This window comes from Magallana gigas, chromosome 7 (assembly GCF_963853765.1).
Source record: "Magallana gigas chromosome 7, xbMagGiga1.1, whole genome shotgun sequence".
Lineage (NCBI taxonomy): Eukaryota > Metazoa > Mollusca > Bivalvia > Ostreida > Ostreidae > Magallana > Magallana gigas.
Window position 1 is genome coordinate 22,508,607 of NC_088859.1, and position 16,922 is coordinate 22,525,528.

The window sequence follows — 16,922 nt, forward strand, 5'->3', positions numbered from 1 at the left end:
GTATGGGATAGTCATGCTCATATCGTTAAAGGCGTTTGGAAAACAAAATTGGGTCATTGGGACAAAAGGTGTGGAAAACAGGAATGAAGTAATATACCTGAATTTAACCGCTTCTTGCTATAATTGGTGTTAGTTATTTATATTTATTTATTAGTCCCCTACCGGTTTCACCGGAGGGGACTTTAGCTTTCCTCTGCGTCCGTCAGTCCGTCCGTCCGTCTGTCTGTCCGTCCGTCAGTCCGTCTGTCTGTCCCACTTCAGTTTTCCACACTTTTTTTCTTTATGCATTTGAGGAATAATATGAAACTTGCTGAACAGCTTTAAAATGTCAAACTACAGATCAAGTTTACACTTTTGTAGCGTCTGATTGACATATTTTCGAGAAAATTAATTTTTTATATTCCAATTTTTTAATGTTCGGGTTCGTTATCGGGTTCGGTGTGTACCTGAATAAACGAGGTCAGTATGTAGTCAGTAATAATATCGTGCGTTACTTGTACCATTCCTTTTCCTGTACCATTCCTTTTATCATTTCTAACAAACAAATAAATTCTATAAAATAGTGTCAAGCATTGTGTTGTAAATTTAATCGGCAGGGTTTTTTTGTAGTATTATTACAATCGGGTTCGTTGTCGGGTTGGACTGTTTAACTGTTTCGTTTGATTCGGGGTACAGAAGACGGTAAGAAATTATATTGTGCATAACAGTGCATTGTTTTCACAAATTTTTACCAGCGAATACAGAATAGACTTGGCGAAATTACAGGAGATGAAATAAAGAGTATTATTTTACCTATTTCCTATTTAATTTCTATATCAACTTTATAGTTTTAATTTCCTCTGTTCTTTTATCTCTGATTAAAGCATGACATCTCGTTTACAATAGCTCTGAAATAGTTGTGTGCTTGGAACCTTTCATAGAATAATACAAACCGGTAGGGGACGTGTATTGCTTATGCAATACTCTCAGAATGCTTGTTTTGTTAGACATACACAGCAAAAACATTCTTTACGGAGCAATATGATCTTGGCTCTTGCTTCGGATGTCGATTAAGACATTTGTACTCAAAAGCACAGTCTTCTGTGTGGCCTCATACAATGTAATGTGGCGGTTGGCAGTGTCGATGGCTTTACGCATTTCCACCATTTCCCTCATCAAAGCCAGTTGCAGAACTTCTGGCGCCGTCCTCAGCAGGTGAGTAGTGGTAGGTATAGAACCTCACGAGAGTGGTGCCCTGAATAGAAGTGGATGGCGTTCGTGGTTGACAGGTTGGCGGATCATCTTGTGCAGAGGGGGGCTTCAACAGGCTGACACGTTGGCGGATCAGCAGGCTCCGGCACTGCAGGTTTTACAGCTGGGGGTTGTCCAACGGCAAGAACAGTTGCCCTGGGCTTCTCAGGTTTTGCCTAATTATAAATTATATTAATATTTATATTAGTCAAATTTTAATTATCTGAATGAACAGAGAACTTCCGCCTACACTTTATAAAACGACATAGGTACAATGTATAAATAAAAACATTTTATGATATTTACGTTTTGTAATTTCAAAGTATAGAGTTGATTACAAATACATGTACATAATTGACTATTAAATATTTACATTAATCCCGTAAATTCTTTTAGAAAATCGCAGTCTTTCAAGTGTGTGTAATGGATTTTTTGTTTTAAAATTATTTTCCATTCTTCATTAGTTTCTATTAGGAATATGACTGTTGTCATTTAATCCCCCTTGATGGGAACGCGGTATACCTGTCTCACTTGGCTGATTACCTCAATGTGTTTATACTGTGACGTGGTGCGGGAAATATGGGATCCGCATTGCCTATACTGTACAATATGACAATATTATATTGTATCATTTGATATGATATTGTATTGAATAGTTTTGTACTGATAAATGATATATCATACAATACAATATGAAATACATATATGATATGATACAATATTGTATTATGATATAATAGGTTATTATGTCTTACAACACAATACAATATTTAGATAAATACATTGTATCATTAACCTATAATTTCATATTATGTGATAAAGGTAGTCTTAATAGAGGTCTCGTTGAGCTCTTTAATCTTTGATTACGTATGTTTTTATTATCACCAAGTAAAATTGATTTCAAAGAAACTTTATTATATTTTATTATTTAAGACCTGAGTTTTCATTTTAGGTTGAATTATCTGATGTGAGGACAGAATTCACCCTGCCATCTGAAAATATTGAAAGAATGAGGTTTCGGCTTTTTGATGAGAAAGGTGGAAAACTAGATGATGACCCAAAATATTCCATGGATATTAGCTTTTCATTTTCCTCACCTGATGCAAAAAAAGATATTTCAAATGATTTTCTTCGACTGCCAAAAATGGTAATATATCTGACTCCTGTTAAGTTTTGAATGTCAGTTGTATAAACCTCTATTTTTACTGTACAGCGCATGTTGGTTCCAAAACTGGTATGTGAACAGTTGGTAATATGATTCATGATGGGCATGAACTGATGAAACTTGTTCCCATGTTGTTGTTTTTTTACAAGAAACATTGCTGCTATGAGTGTTGGTCTACCAAAAAAATACCCTCATTGTATGGATAACTGCTCGTACACTTTTCAAGATAGGAAGTTGTACTTTTGCAGATCAATTGTACATATATCAGAGGTGTGCATATTGCTAGGATTTTAATTTCTGATATTAATTTATGAAGAAAAAAACCCAGCTTTTGAACTTGGCCAATTTTGGGCAAAATATTGCATATACGATACCCTTATTGTATGGATAATTCCTCATACAGTTTTCAAGATAGGAAGTTGTTCTACATATATCAGAGATGTGCATATTCTAGGATTTTGATTTCTGATAAATTATGAAAAAAATACCAGCTTTTGAACTTAATCATTTTTGGCAAATATTGCATATGGGTACTCCATTTCTCTGGAAATGGTTTGTAGTGTTTATCAATTCAGGGTTGACATGGATTATGGATACAGTTCACATAAAAGAAAACCTGTCACACTGACAGCTTTTCACTTGTTATATTTTGTATAAACAGTTGAAAAGGATCAATTGTCAATTACAATTGAATTGACCAATAGAGCCTGTATTGGTTTCTGTCTTTACAAATAGCATATTGATTTCTGTTCCACTTTTTGATTTAAGGCCATACACAGTAAACTCTTGGGTTTTAGTTCTCATATTAAATGTACAGTGATTGAAAAGGTTTGAGCAGTATGAGTAGTGGACCTTTTTTTTTTTACTTCATTATCTTTAAATTTAATTTTCAGTTTACTTTCTATAATATGATAATTGTACTTTATATGCATTTGTTTACAACCAGGTCCATATTAGCGACATGATTTTAAAAATCGTGTTATATTGCATCAATTTTTAGCTCACCTGAGCTGAAAGCTCAAGTGAGCTTTTCTGATTACATTTTGTCTGACGTCTGTCCATCTGTCTGTCCGTAAACTTTTCACATTTTTAACATCTCAAGAACTATTGGGCCAATTTCAATTAAACTTGACACAAAGCATTCTTATGCAAAGGGGATTCAAAGTTGTGAGAATTAAGGACCATACCCTTTTTCAAGAGGAGTTAATAAGGTTGAAACTTTTTGAGAAATTTTTAAAAATCTTCTGGCCAGGAAATCTGAAACTTGTCTGCAAGCATCCTCAGGTAGTGTAGATTCAAAGTTGTGAAAATCATGATCCTTGGAATTAGGATGAGCCCACAATAGGGGAAAGGGGTCAAATTTTTACTTGGGAACATATAGAGTGAATCTTTAAAAATCTCCTCCTCAGAACAGAAACTAAAACTTGTGGGAAGCATCCTCAGGTAGTGTAGATACAAAGTTGTGAAAATCATGATCCCTGGAAGTAAAGGGTGGGCCCCACAATGAGGGGTCAAGTTTTTACTTTGGAACATATACAGTAGTTGGCCATGAATGAGTTCGCAAAATGGCGGCGTCGTCGATGTAAACAAACTTCGTCTGCAAAAATCAAACTCCGATATTTGATGTTAAAATTATAAATCATTTACCTTCTTGTTTAGTATTTAGTTATCTGCCCTTTTGTGCGTATTACACTTCTAATTCTGCGTGGAATGCTGTCATACAAGCTGCGAATGTAGTGAAGAGGCAATGCAGTCCACGTTTCCAGCGTTATGCGTTTCAAGTCTTCAGCGTTTTTAATTTCAGATGTTCGTCGCTGTATGCGAGTTTTCAAGGTTTTCCAGACATTTTCAATTATGTTCAGATCTGGACTTTGGGCTGGCCATGGTAATGTGCTTATATTGTTGGTGATTTTCCAAGCATTGGCCCTAGCAGACACATGACAAGGGGCGTTATCTTCCTGGAAGATCCAGGGTCGGTTCGGGAAATGTTGTGCGACCACAGGCCATAAATAATTATCAAGGATAGAAATATATTTATCAGTGTTCATGTTGCCGTCAACTGGTGAAAGGGTTCCTACGCCATGGTATGATATGCACCCCCAAAACATAACAGATGCCTTGCAGGTGCGCTCCCTGTCTCCAAATTCACCCAAGCACTCGGGTCGTAGATGCTCGTCAGGCTTCCTCCAAACGTATAATTTATTGTTGTTACCCAACATAATTTTCGTCTCATCACTAAAGATGACTCGAGACCAATTTTCACGGACAGTCCATGTTAATTTCTGTCTACTAAAGCGTTTCCGTCGCTCTCGATTTACGTGCGAGATAGTAATTCGCTTTGAAACCACACGCCTCCTATATCCATCGTCACATAGTCTTCTTCTTACAGTTCTTTCAGATATATTACAACCCGTTATGTTATTAAACCTACTTGTAAGATCTTTTAATGTTTGTCGTCTGTTGCCTTTCACACGTCTAAATAAAACTCGCTCATCTCGAGGTGTTGTTTTTTTCTTACCCCCACTTCGCCGCTTGTTTTCTGTAGTTCCTCTCTCGTTCACCCTTTTCAAAAATTTCTGAATTGTTCTGCTGTTTATATTAGTGAATTCCTGAATTTTATAGCTTGAAAAACCGTTATTTGATAAAGATAAAATGATTTCTTTTTGTTCTTCTGTCAATTCTTTCCCGTGGCGAGCCATTGTTTCTATGCAGACGATAAATTGTTTACCAAAGGGGAATAATCCAGAAAATAAAACAAAGCAATCCAAAAATTATAAAACTATTAATTCGGATAAAATTGAACTCGATACGTTCATGATTTACGGTAAAGTTTTACTCTCAACTTTCCAAGCGGACAATATTTGTTTACGCCGCCGCCATTTTGCGAACTCATTCATGGCCAACTACTGTAGAGTGAATCTTTAAAAATCTCCTTCTCAGGAACTAATCGGCCAGGAAAGCTGAAACTTGTGCGGAAGCATCCTCAGGTAGTGTAGATTTAAAGTTGTCAAAAAAAATCATGATCCCTGGAAGTATAGGGTGGGCCCAAAATGGAGGGGTCAAATTTTTACATAGGAATATATAGAATGAATCATTAAAAATCTCCTTCTCAGAAACTAATCAGCCAGGAAAGCTGAAACTTGTGTGGAAGCATCCTCAGTTAGTGTAGATTCAAAGTTGTGAAAAACATGACCCGGAGATTAGGGTGGGGCCACAATGGCAGGGCTCGAAGTTGCGACTAAATAGGTCGCATATGCGACTTAAATTTAGGTTTTGCGACTTAAATTGAAGCCAGTCGCCATTTACCGACCAAAAAGATCCGCCGGGTTCGTTTTCAGAAATTTTACACCGGGCTCAAAAATCTCTCATAATATAAACAAAATGGCGGACTATTTAAACAACATGACGTTTCGCTCCTATATTAATATATACAAAGAAGAGACTTTATCCAGTCGAAGTTTTATATGCCAAACTGCACGAGACAAATGTGTTTAGTAATGTTTGTGAGAATTTTACTTAACACAAAGGTAAACTTATTTTGTTACGCCAATGTGAAAGAATTTTGTACGAGATATTCCTTATACGTATCCACTCAAAACAATGTACAATTTTGGAGATCTAGTAGACTTTTCTCCCAAGAATCAATGTAAAAGAAAACTTCTAGTGCCAGAAAAATTATAATAATGAGTGTGATGTGTCATTTTGACCAATATGACTGGATGGATGGAAATTATTTTGGGGGGGGGGGGGGGGGGGGGGCAGACGTGAAACGTGCAATAAATAAAAACTTTTCAACAAATACACTTCTTTTATTATTTTCTACAGTATATTTAATGTCAGAGAGAAAATATGCAGATATCTTAATGCTACATTACTACTAGCAATCTGAATTTAAAAATGGCAAGTTAAATTTAAAGTTGGTTGCCATTTGGCGACTTTGTCCAAAAGACTAATTTGAGCCCTGAATAGGGAGTAAAATTTTTACTGGAATATATAGAGTATATCTTGAAAAATCTTCTTCTCAAAAATCAATCTGCCAGGAAAGGTGAAATTTGTGTAGAAGCATCCTCGGGTAAATTCAAATGTGTCAAAATCATGATTCCCAGGGGTAGCATGGGGTTACAACGGGGGGAGGGGAGGGGAGGGCGCATTTATACAGGAATATGTAGAGAAAAATCTTTAAAAATCTTCTAAAAAAACATTTGCTTCGAAAAGCTGTAACTTTAGTGGAAGCAACTTCAGATAGTGTAGATTAAAATTTGTTAAAATCTTGAGGGGTAGGGTGGGCCCACATTGGGGATCCAATTGTTCAAAAGAAATATTTAATTATTGACAAAAACTGAAATGTTATCACATATGGGTTACTTATATGAAAGCATTTTGACAAATTGCTGATTCTATAAAATTGTTTTAAACTCGATCTGGCCCATGGACAAATCTTGGGCCTTAGAAGGGGTTCAGAGTTTGATTTAGGTTTATATCATATATACGTATTAACAGTTGTGTAAGATCTTTTTTTAGAACTGTAATGCACAACATGTGTTATAACTATAAAATCATCCTTTTAGAAAAGGGACTTGATTACATGTATAAACATAAGGACATCCAGGGGAAACATTTTTTAAGGTGTCAAGCTAATGCTCGGCAGCCTTCTAGCGATCGTTTGGATTGGCAATATTCCAGAATTTTTCTTCTGCACCGCCTTTTACTTGCGCATAAGAAATAAGTTCCTTAAAGTATTAAACATATAACATGATTTTTATTCCATTTATTCAACTAAATTGTGTACAAAAAACTAAATTTGCCTTGCTGGTTATTGACAACTCATTGCATAGATATAAATTTGCTTAATCAAGAAATGGCAAATGAATACAATAAGGTGTAAAAATTCACTAAATATTATTTTAGTTTATATCACTTACATTTTAATTGGAGACAGTGCCTGAAAGAAATAAAATTTGATATGTAAATTTATTTGTTATTGGACACGGTCTCTAAATAAATGTAAGCGATAAACATATCTAGTGATTTTGTTGCAATAAATAAACACGATAATGCAGTTGGTTTGGTCGAGCATTTTAGATAGAGCGAAGTGTGGATTGTTTTGTAATCAACCATACCATAGGTAATCTTGTTTCAAACGGGAATTAAAGTAAATAAAAGTATGTTTTATTATTACAATTAGGGACCCACTGTTAATGTATTCAAATTATGAATCTTTGAAAACTGTTCATAGACTATTAATGCATTAAGAAAACAATTTATTGTTGAACTTTTTGTAACCATGACGAGTTATTGTATTATAAACCAACACTACCTATTTTATAAGGAAATACACTGATTTTTGTTTTTAAAGCATCACAAAACATTATTTATTAACTTTTTTATTAGCTCATCGAGCTGAAAGCTCAAGTGAGCTATTCTGATCACATTTTGTCTGTCGTCCGTCTGTCTGTAAACTTTTCACATTTTCAACATCTTCTCAAGAACCACTGGGCCAATTTTAACCAAACTTGGCACAAAGCATCCTTAGCCTAAGGGGATTCAAAGTTGTAAAAATTAAGGACAACGCCCTTTTGCAAAGGGAGATAATTAGGAATTTATAAAAAATTTCGAGAAATTTTCAAAAATCTTCCTCTCATGAACCATAAGACCAGGAAAGCTGAAACTTATGTGAAAGCATCCTCAGGTAGTGTAGATTCAAAGTTGTGAAAATCATGACCCCTGGGGGTAGGGTGGGGCCACAATGGGGGGTCGAAGTTTAACATAGGAATATATAGAGTAAATCTTTAAAAATCTTCTTCTCGGAAACTAATCAGCCAGGAAAGCTGAAACTTGTGTGGAAGCATCCTCAGGTAGTGTAGATACAAAGTTGTGAAAATCATGACCCTGGGGGGTAGGGTGGGGCCACAATGGGGGGTCGAAGTTAAACACATGAATATATAGAGTAAATCTTTAAAAATCTTCTTCTCTGAAACTAATCAGCCAGGAAAGCTAACACTTGTGTGGATACATCCTCAGGTAATGTAGATTCAAAGTTGTGAAAATCATGAGCCCGGGGGTAGGGTGGGACCACAATGGGGGGTTGAAGTTTAATATAGGAATATATAGAGTAAATCTTTAAAAATCTTCTTCTCAGAAACTAATCAGCCAGGAAAGCTGAAACTTGTGTGAAAGCATTCTCAGGTAGTGTAGATTCAAAGTTGTGAAAATCATGACCCCTGGGGGTAGGGTGGTGCCACAATGGGGGGTCGAAGTTTAACATAGGAATATATAGAGTTAATCTTTAAAAATCTTCTTCTCAGAAACTAATCAGCCAGGAAAGCTGACACTTGTGTGAAAGCATCCTCTGGTAGTGTAGATTCAAAGATGTGAAAATCATGACCCCAGGGGATAGGGTGGGGCCACAATGGGGGTCAAACTTTTACATAGGAATATACAGAGTAAATCTTTAAAAATCTTCTTCTCATGAACCATAAGATCAGGAAAGCTGAAACTTGTGTGGAAGCATCCTCAGGTAGTGTAGATACAATGTTGTGAAAATCATGACCCCCGGGGGTAGGATGGGGCCACAATTGGGGGGGGGGGGGTCAAACTTTTACATAGGAATATATAGAGTAAATCTTTAAAAATCTTCTTCTCAGAAACTAATCAGCCAGGAAAGCTTAAACTTGGTGTGGAAGCATCCTCAGGTAGTGTAGATACAAAGTTGTGAAAATCGTGACCCCCGGGGGTAGGGTGGGGCCACAATGGGGGGTTGAAATTAAACATATGAATATATAGAGTAAATCTTTAAAAATCTTCTCAGAAACTAATCAGCCAGATGATTCTTTATAATTGTTAAGACTTTGGCCCCAGGACAATTCTTTGGCTTTACAAGAAGGTTCAGAGTTTGATGTAGGTTTATATCCCATATATAAACTATTGTTAAGGATCTTTTTGAGAACTGCAATACTCAACATATGATATGACTATAAAATCATCCTGTTAGAAAAGGGACTAATGATTATAAACATAAGAATATCCAGGGGGAAAATGGATTTTATTATACCCCCCGCAAACAAAGTTTGGGGGGGGTATATAGGAATCACCTTGTCCGTCCGTCCGTCTGTCCGTCTGTCTGTCTGTCTGTCTGTCCGTCTGTCTGTGCAATCGTGTCCGGTCCATATCTTTCTTATGGAGAAACATTGGAAGTTCTTACTTCACACAAAGATTGCTTATGACCTAAGGGTGTGTCATGACCTTGACCCAAGGTCATTCGGGCAAGGTCAAGGTCACTGGCAGAAAAAGTGCAAAATTCGTGTCCGGTCCATATCTTTCTTATGGAGAAACTTTGGAAGTTCTTACTTCACACAAAGGTTGCTTATGACCTAAGGGTGTGTCATGACCTTGACCCAAGGTCATTCGGGCAAGGTCAAGGTCACTGGCAGAAAAAGTACAAAAATCGTGTCCAGTCCATATCTTTCTTATGGAGAAACATTGGAAGTTCTTACTTCACACAAAGATTGCTTATGACCTAAGGGTGTGTCATGACCTTGACCCAAGGTCATTCGGGCAAGGTCAAGGTCACTGGCAGAAAAAGTACAAAAATCGTGTCCGGTCCATATCTTTCTTATGGAGAAACATTGGAAGTTCTTACTTCACACAAAGATTGCTTATGATTAAAGGGTGTGTCATGATCTTGACCTAAGGTCATTTGGGCAAGGTCAAGGTCACTGGCAGAAAAAGTGCAAAATTCGTGTCTGGTACATATCTTTCTTAAGGAGAAACATTGGAAGTTCTTACTTCACACAAAGATTGCTTATGACTTAAGGGTGTGTCATGACCTTGACCCAAGGCCATTTGGGCAAGGTCAAGGTCACTGACAGAAAAAATGCAAAATTTGTGTCCGGTCCATATCTTTCTTATGGGGAAACATTGGAAGTTCTTACTTCACACAAAGATTGCTTATGATTAAAGGGTGTGTCATGACCTTGACCCAAGGTCAATTGAGAAAGTTCAAGGTCATTGTTTCAAAAAAGCTAAATTATGTCAGTGTCATGTCTTGTATTAATGGAAATATTAGAAGCTAAAAATTAACAGTTTTCAAAAATAAAGCAGTTGTTACTTATAGAAAATGGACAGTGAATAGATTCATCCAATATTTTCTATAATAGCAAAAATACACGCGTTATGATTTTTTTCTTAGCGGGGGGTATCAATTGTGAGCTTGCTCACAGTACCTCTAGTTTATACAGGATCTACATGTATTATTGTACATTGTCCAGATAGTTTGTATTAATTATGACTCCATTAAGCTGATTTTATTATACCTATTGTTCCTCAGGTGAGCGATGTGGCCCATGGGCCTCTTGTTCTAATATTATTTGATATACGACAATTAATACAGAAATTCAAATTATTGACATATATGTAAAAGAAAATGTCAGCTGGATGACTTTGTGGCCATTCTGGCATTTGATATTTATACAGGATTGACATCAATTAATACCACATTGTCCAGATACTTTGTATTATAACTACATTAAGCTGATCTTATCATGCCTATTGTTGTTCAGGTGAGCGATGTGGCCCATTGGCTTCTTGTTACCATTACAACGGGTGTCAATTTAAAAAAATAATGTATATTGCAAGGACATTAATAAGGATATAAAAATAATTTCCCTTTTTAGCTAATAAAAAAAAATGCATGCAAAAGACCAGTTTCAAAAATTTCTGATAGTTACATGGTAAAATTTTAAAAGTATTGGTTTCTCCATCAATCTTTGTTCTATGAAATAAGAATTGACAATAGAACAAAGATTGTTTTTTGTCTTTGATACATGTAGTTTGCATAAGTTGGCAAAACCTTCTATGAATGTTTCATTATTTTGCAGTAATTGATATTTGCAATATTTCCAATATCTTATGCATATTTATAATTGATTATTTATCTGTTTATTATGATTTTTTAGGATTTCACCTTTAGTAATCCTATTGGAGTACACAATACGTCTTTATCAGCTGATCAAACCATTGCTACAAAAACTTTATTCGGGTCCTAACAAATTTCAGGTAAGCTTGTAGTTTCTTTTAAACATTCCTTTTTTCATGCTCTGCTTTGGTAGACAGATTATTTTGTTTCCTTCAAGTCGTGATGTTTTCATTGTTTTATTTCATTCTTTTTGATTGATAATATTCTGTTGTCATGAACTGAAGCAACTCTACTCATAACAGTACTTAGCTATTAAGGAAATATCAATAAGGTTGGCAAACACAATGCTAAGAAATAAGGTTAAAAATGTTAAATGATAATATTCATTAAGGTGGAAAAACACATCATCACAAAATGGCTGACCTCTGATCGAAATGATGTTTTGTTTTATTAAAAGGATTTTATCATTGGCAACATGTACGGTATTAGCGAGGGGATAAAGTGTCTGGCTTGTGATCTGTACATTCCGAGATCGAATCCCACATGGGCTTTTGTTGTTACTTACTGAAATATTCATTTTTTATCTCCAAACTGCAAATTTTTCGCTAATTTGACATATGTAAGTTTATATATCATTGTATTTGTCTCATTACAGACCCTTGGAAGGCGGTCATGTAGTTAATTTATTGAAAGTAAAAAGAAGCTGTGTTTTTCTGCGGAGTTGTTATGAAAGTCTTGTTCAACCTTAATACAATGCTTTATCTACATATGCAACAGAGCTTTGCTCAAAGAAGCATGTGGTTGACTAGACCAATTATTAAAAAATAATTTAAAAAGTAGTACGTAGTAAACTATTAAGTGGAATTGTGTTTCTTTGCATTTAATTATACCCCTTCATCATTGCCAGGGGTAGGGTAGGGTCACGTGGGGGTAGGGGTGTCAAAATTTTGCATAGGGATGTATAGCGAAAACTTTATAAATATGCTCAAAAAACCATTTGGTTAGAATAGCTGTAACTTTGCTGGAAGCATCCTCAGGTAGTGTAGATTCAAGTTTGTTCAAATCATCATCTCCATGGGTAGGTTAGGGAAGGGCCACAATGGGTGTCAAATTTTTACATAGAAATATATAGAGAAGTGAAAGTGGAAATGAATTGTAAATGGCCTATACTCCATAGAGGAGTGATAAAGTCTTTAGTCAAGTCAAATAAAAAAGCTTATTTAAAAATCTTCTTAAATTTCTTCTTTAAAAATCCATTTACCGTATTTTTCGAAAATTAGGTCGATACGGTTTATTGGGCGAAGGGAGCCGTTTGTAGCCAAAAAATAAAAAAAAGTATAAATAGGTCGACTTCGAAGAATTGGTCGAAAAATTACCGCTAGTTCTAATGAATAAATGGTTTAACCAATAACGTTATCATATGGTAGCCTTTAATCTTATTTCACAGTTTTAAACAAAAGGGAAATAAAATCTATTTCTTGAAAATATCGTAAGAAAATGTCTGAAATTGCATCAAAATTTTCAAACCAATTAATTCAGTACGGCCGGTTTTAATTTAAGATCGTTTTTTATTACTTCCCTGCCATGTGTACAAACTGGTGTTAACCGGGGGATAGTAACCTAGCCTGGAGGCATGACTACGGTAGCACATGCCATCCCCTGTCTCTGTGTGACTTTTTACTGTGTATATACACACGAGTCAACCTCTGATCTTATTGAAGCCTGCGGGCATGAGTAGCACGTGCCGAGAGTTCAACTGTGTATAAACAAAGTAAGCGCTACCCAGACTGATTTCAGAGACACCTGGCTAAAATTTCATCGAAAGTTTTATGTTGAATATACAGAAAAAAACTTGTTCATGTATTCATGTATTCTACTATAAAACAAATTGTTTTTTGTTTTTTTTATTTCTACCTGATGATATTTTTTCCCCGTAAATACCCTTTGTGCGGTTCTTATTTTACTTTTACCGCGCGAAATCGATTTCCTGTTTATCGTAAGCACACGATCAAAATGCATGACAGCATATAATAATGATCGAAAGATGATTCAGTCAGTATTCTAAGTATTCTAAGTAAGAAATGTAAGAAGAAATAAATCTATTTACATTTAATTTTGTTTAAATGATAAATTACTACAGTATATTGATTAAAATCCATACGATTTTTACACAGAAATTCAAGCAGTATTATAGTAAACACTCATGATTTTATTGGAAGGTTGCATAAATTTTTGCAAAATTTCATATCAAATTTTCCAACCAAAAAAAAACAAACATAAATTGGGCAAAGCGATGAATAGGGCGAGGTCCACGTGTTTTGAAAAAAAAGTATCGACCTAATTTCCGAAAAATACGGTAATAAAAAATCTCCAACTTGTGGAAACGTCCTCAGGCATTGTAGATTCAAGTTTGTTTTTCATCATGATCCTGGGGGGGGGGGGGGGGGGGGGGTAAAGTGGGGCCACAATGGGGGTCTGGGGAAATTTTACAATGGAATAAATAAAAACTTTTTAAAAATTTTATTCTCAATAAGTTAAAAATGAGCTCAATGTGGAGAAAAATTGAAAATCTATATAAACAAGACACATAGAGGGTATCTGTATTGTATGATTTTATATTTGCTATATTCACAAGTGGAAATGGTGTATATATTTGCAAGGATTGCTGAGGGAATATAACCATTTCATGGAGTTGGATACAGCAAATATAAAATTGCACAATTGATGTTCTTTTTATCTTGTACGATTTGATTTGAACTAAAAAGATTTTGAGACAGCCCCTTGAATGACAGGAATTGATTTTTATTTTTTGCCTAATCACTGATTTAATGTCTTATGCGGTTATTGTGATCTTGCGTTATACAGTTTAGTACGCCATATTGAAGAAATATATATATAGCTGTTTTAATGAAAAGTTTCGCTCAAATAGACATTAAAATAATTTGTTATCACTAAATTTTTTTTCTAGAGCTTAATTACTGAAATGGAAATACTGCAGACTTGAATAGTCTAGTTGTTGACATGCACAAAGTTGCGTATACTCATTAGTTTGAATTAATTTAAATTAGGAGCATTTAATGTTTTATAAATAAATGCTAATGATTCAAAGTGAAAAATATTTTACAAATAATGCATGCTAACATGTTTACTTATAATGATTGTAAATGTTTCGTAAAGGATGCTTACTGATGGTGAAAAAAGTTTGGTGGGGGGGGGGGGGCATTACTTTGATCAGTTCTTTTTTATAGAAATGCAACCAAAACGTTCTGTTTTTATCGTGTCATCAGGATCCTTGATAGCTAATATGATTTGCAGTTTTATTCACTACATGTGTCAATTTTTAAAGTTTAAATCTTTGACAAAATTCATTACGCAGGAAAATCTTCAAAAACTAGGTCGCTAAACTGTTGAACCGGGGGCTGTATCAAAAAAGGTCTGAACAGAAGTATTTCAAATGATAAAGCATTGCCTGTTGATAAAGCAAAGGTTTATCACATGGGTAGTATACAATACACATATATATGAGATAAACGCTACTAAGTTGTCTAAATATTTTGTATTTGATACTATAAAAATGGTCTAAAGCTTTTCTGAGCTATTGTTGCTCAGGTAAGCAATGTGGCCCCTAGGTCTCTTGAAAAAACAACGCAAATTGGTTATGGGACAGATACTTCTTAATGCAGAATTTATGCTCCATGTAGCTCTTTAGCCTCAGACTACTTCATATCATTATGAATGTATTGCAGTGAAGGGGCCAATTCCGGGTCGTCTCCAATTCCGAGTCACTCGTGTGTGTTTCATTAGACCTTGTTTAAATTGAAGCAGAAAAAATATTAAATGCATTGATCACGAACTATAGACCTTTCTGTCTTTGATCATAAATCGATATTCGAAATTAACATGTACAGACCCTCCGAAACGAAATTAGAAATCAAGCGCATTCGAGATGGAGATTTTCACAAATCTTTGACATGCTTCTTTCATTATTTACACTGCAGCATGGTTGATGTAAACGATGTAGGAGGGTGTAAATGGATGTAAAATATTGCAGATATTATTTAGAATGATAACTGCTCAAATGAATTTACACCAATCAATTTATCAATCTGAAGGAATTTACCCAAATGCGGGTCACTACACATTTTTCTGCGGGTTTACGATAACGTGAAAGAGAGAAAAAAGATATTCAATTGAATAAAATGATACATCCAGCTCAGGTGTCATTTTATTAATCTTGTCTGTTAGTTTTCTTCGAGTTTATTTTTCTTTTTGTCACAATGATGACTTAATGACGATCATTCTATTCTGAATCACGACTGTCATTTACGTTTAGAAATTGGCCCCTGTTACTTGAGTATCAGTATTTGTAAAGATATTTTTTAATCGAAATTATTTTTTCAAAGCTGCAAAGTAATAAAATATTGTGTTCTGAGACGATTACCCAACATTACTGACACCCCGAAAATGGAGAAAATGATTCGAATGCCTCTGTAAATATTGTTTCTGGGAATTTATTTTGAAACAAAATAAATGCTTAATAACTCACAAAATGAACTTTTTATATATACGTTTATAGTATAAACTTTAAATAGAATAGTTTGTAAAATATCAAAGAAACAGTCTGACGTGACCCGGAATTAGCAACTTCACTGTATGTGAATTTCATATTGCTGTATTATGAAATGAAAAATAAGTTATCAAGTCTTTGATTATTCTTGTAATCTCTCTCTCTCTCTGTTTATTTGTAGATCTGGAAAAGAGATTAAAATCTCGACAACGATATAGTGGCAATTGCATGATATTGATTTTATTTTTACTGTAATTTATAATGAATAAATCAATTCAAAGCACAATCTTGACTCTTGAATAATTTTTTCTTTTAAAAGAACAAAGATTAAATAGCAGGTACATATATAATTTAAACATAGAACCTGCATTCTATATAACGTTAGATACTTTGATTCGTTTTCTGTGAGTTTCACTGTTGTTTCTAGCCATCGAAATCACTCGATGCAGCAATTGGTCATTGTGTCGTACAATGCACATCAAGATTTAAAAATAAAGGGGGCAAGGAAATGCACAAAATCATTATTGATAAAGACTTTTAAATCAAAGTACTGAAGTACTGAAAGCCTGGCTCTTTTGGTGTGTCTTTATGCATATTGTGTAGTAAAGACTGAATATCTCTCTCTCTCTCTCTCTCTCTCTCTCTCTCTCTCTCTCTCTCTCTCTCTCTCATGCTTTAATGTCGACAAAGCGTCAGAGAGCGTTCAAATTTTGTAAGCGGCTATAAATGAAAATATGTCTGTCTAGTAGAAAAAAGTTAAACAGTTGCTGCCTCGAATTTTGCAACAAGCGTAATATATTCAATCCCCATTTCTTCAACGCGCAGCAAAGTATTTCATGAAAATTTGTGCGCATTGTATGTGTCCAAAATGCATAGTCTTGTTTTTAAAACACATTATTAATAAGAAAACTAAAAAAGATAGACAATTCTCTCAAAATTAAAATAAAAACAAAACTGAACAAAATGTCAACACTTTTATCAAAACGTGGCTCTTTGTGTAACTATTTGGTATAGCGAAAGCTTTTACTTTGACGCTGTTTGGTTTT

The 16,922-nt window shown here is 34.8% G+C and overlaps 1 protein-coding gene across 1 annotated transcript in view; it reads left to right on the plus strand.

The window, feature by feature from the left end:
• The window catches only part of LOC136270180 (uncharacterized), a 41,175-nt gene extending 25,013 nt beyond the window's left edge, over positions 1-16,162 (plus strand). The window contains exons 8-10 of the mRNA XM_066066928.1: positions 2,183-2,377; positions 11,350-11,449; positions 16,058-16,162. Coding sequence (XP_065923000.1) covers positions 2,183-2,377; positions 11,350-11,439 — 285 coding nt within the window. The 3' untranslated portion in view covers positions 11,440-11,449; positions 16,058-16,162. The remainder of the gene's footprint in view (positions 1-2,182; positions 2,378-11,349; positions 11,450-16,057) is intronic.
• The last annotated feature ends 760 nt before the right edge of the window (positions 16,163-16,922 follow it).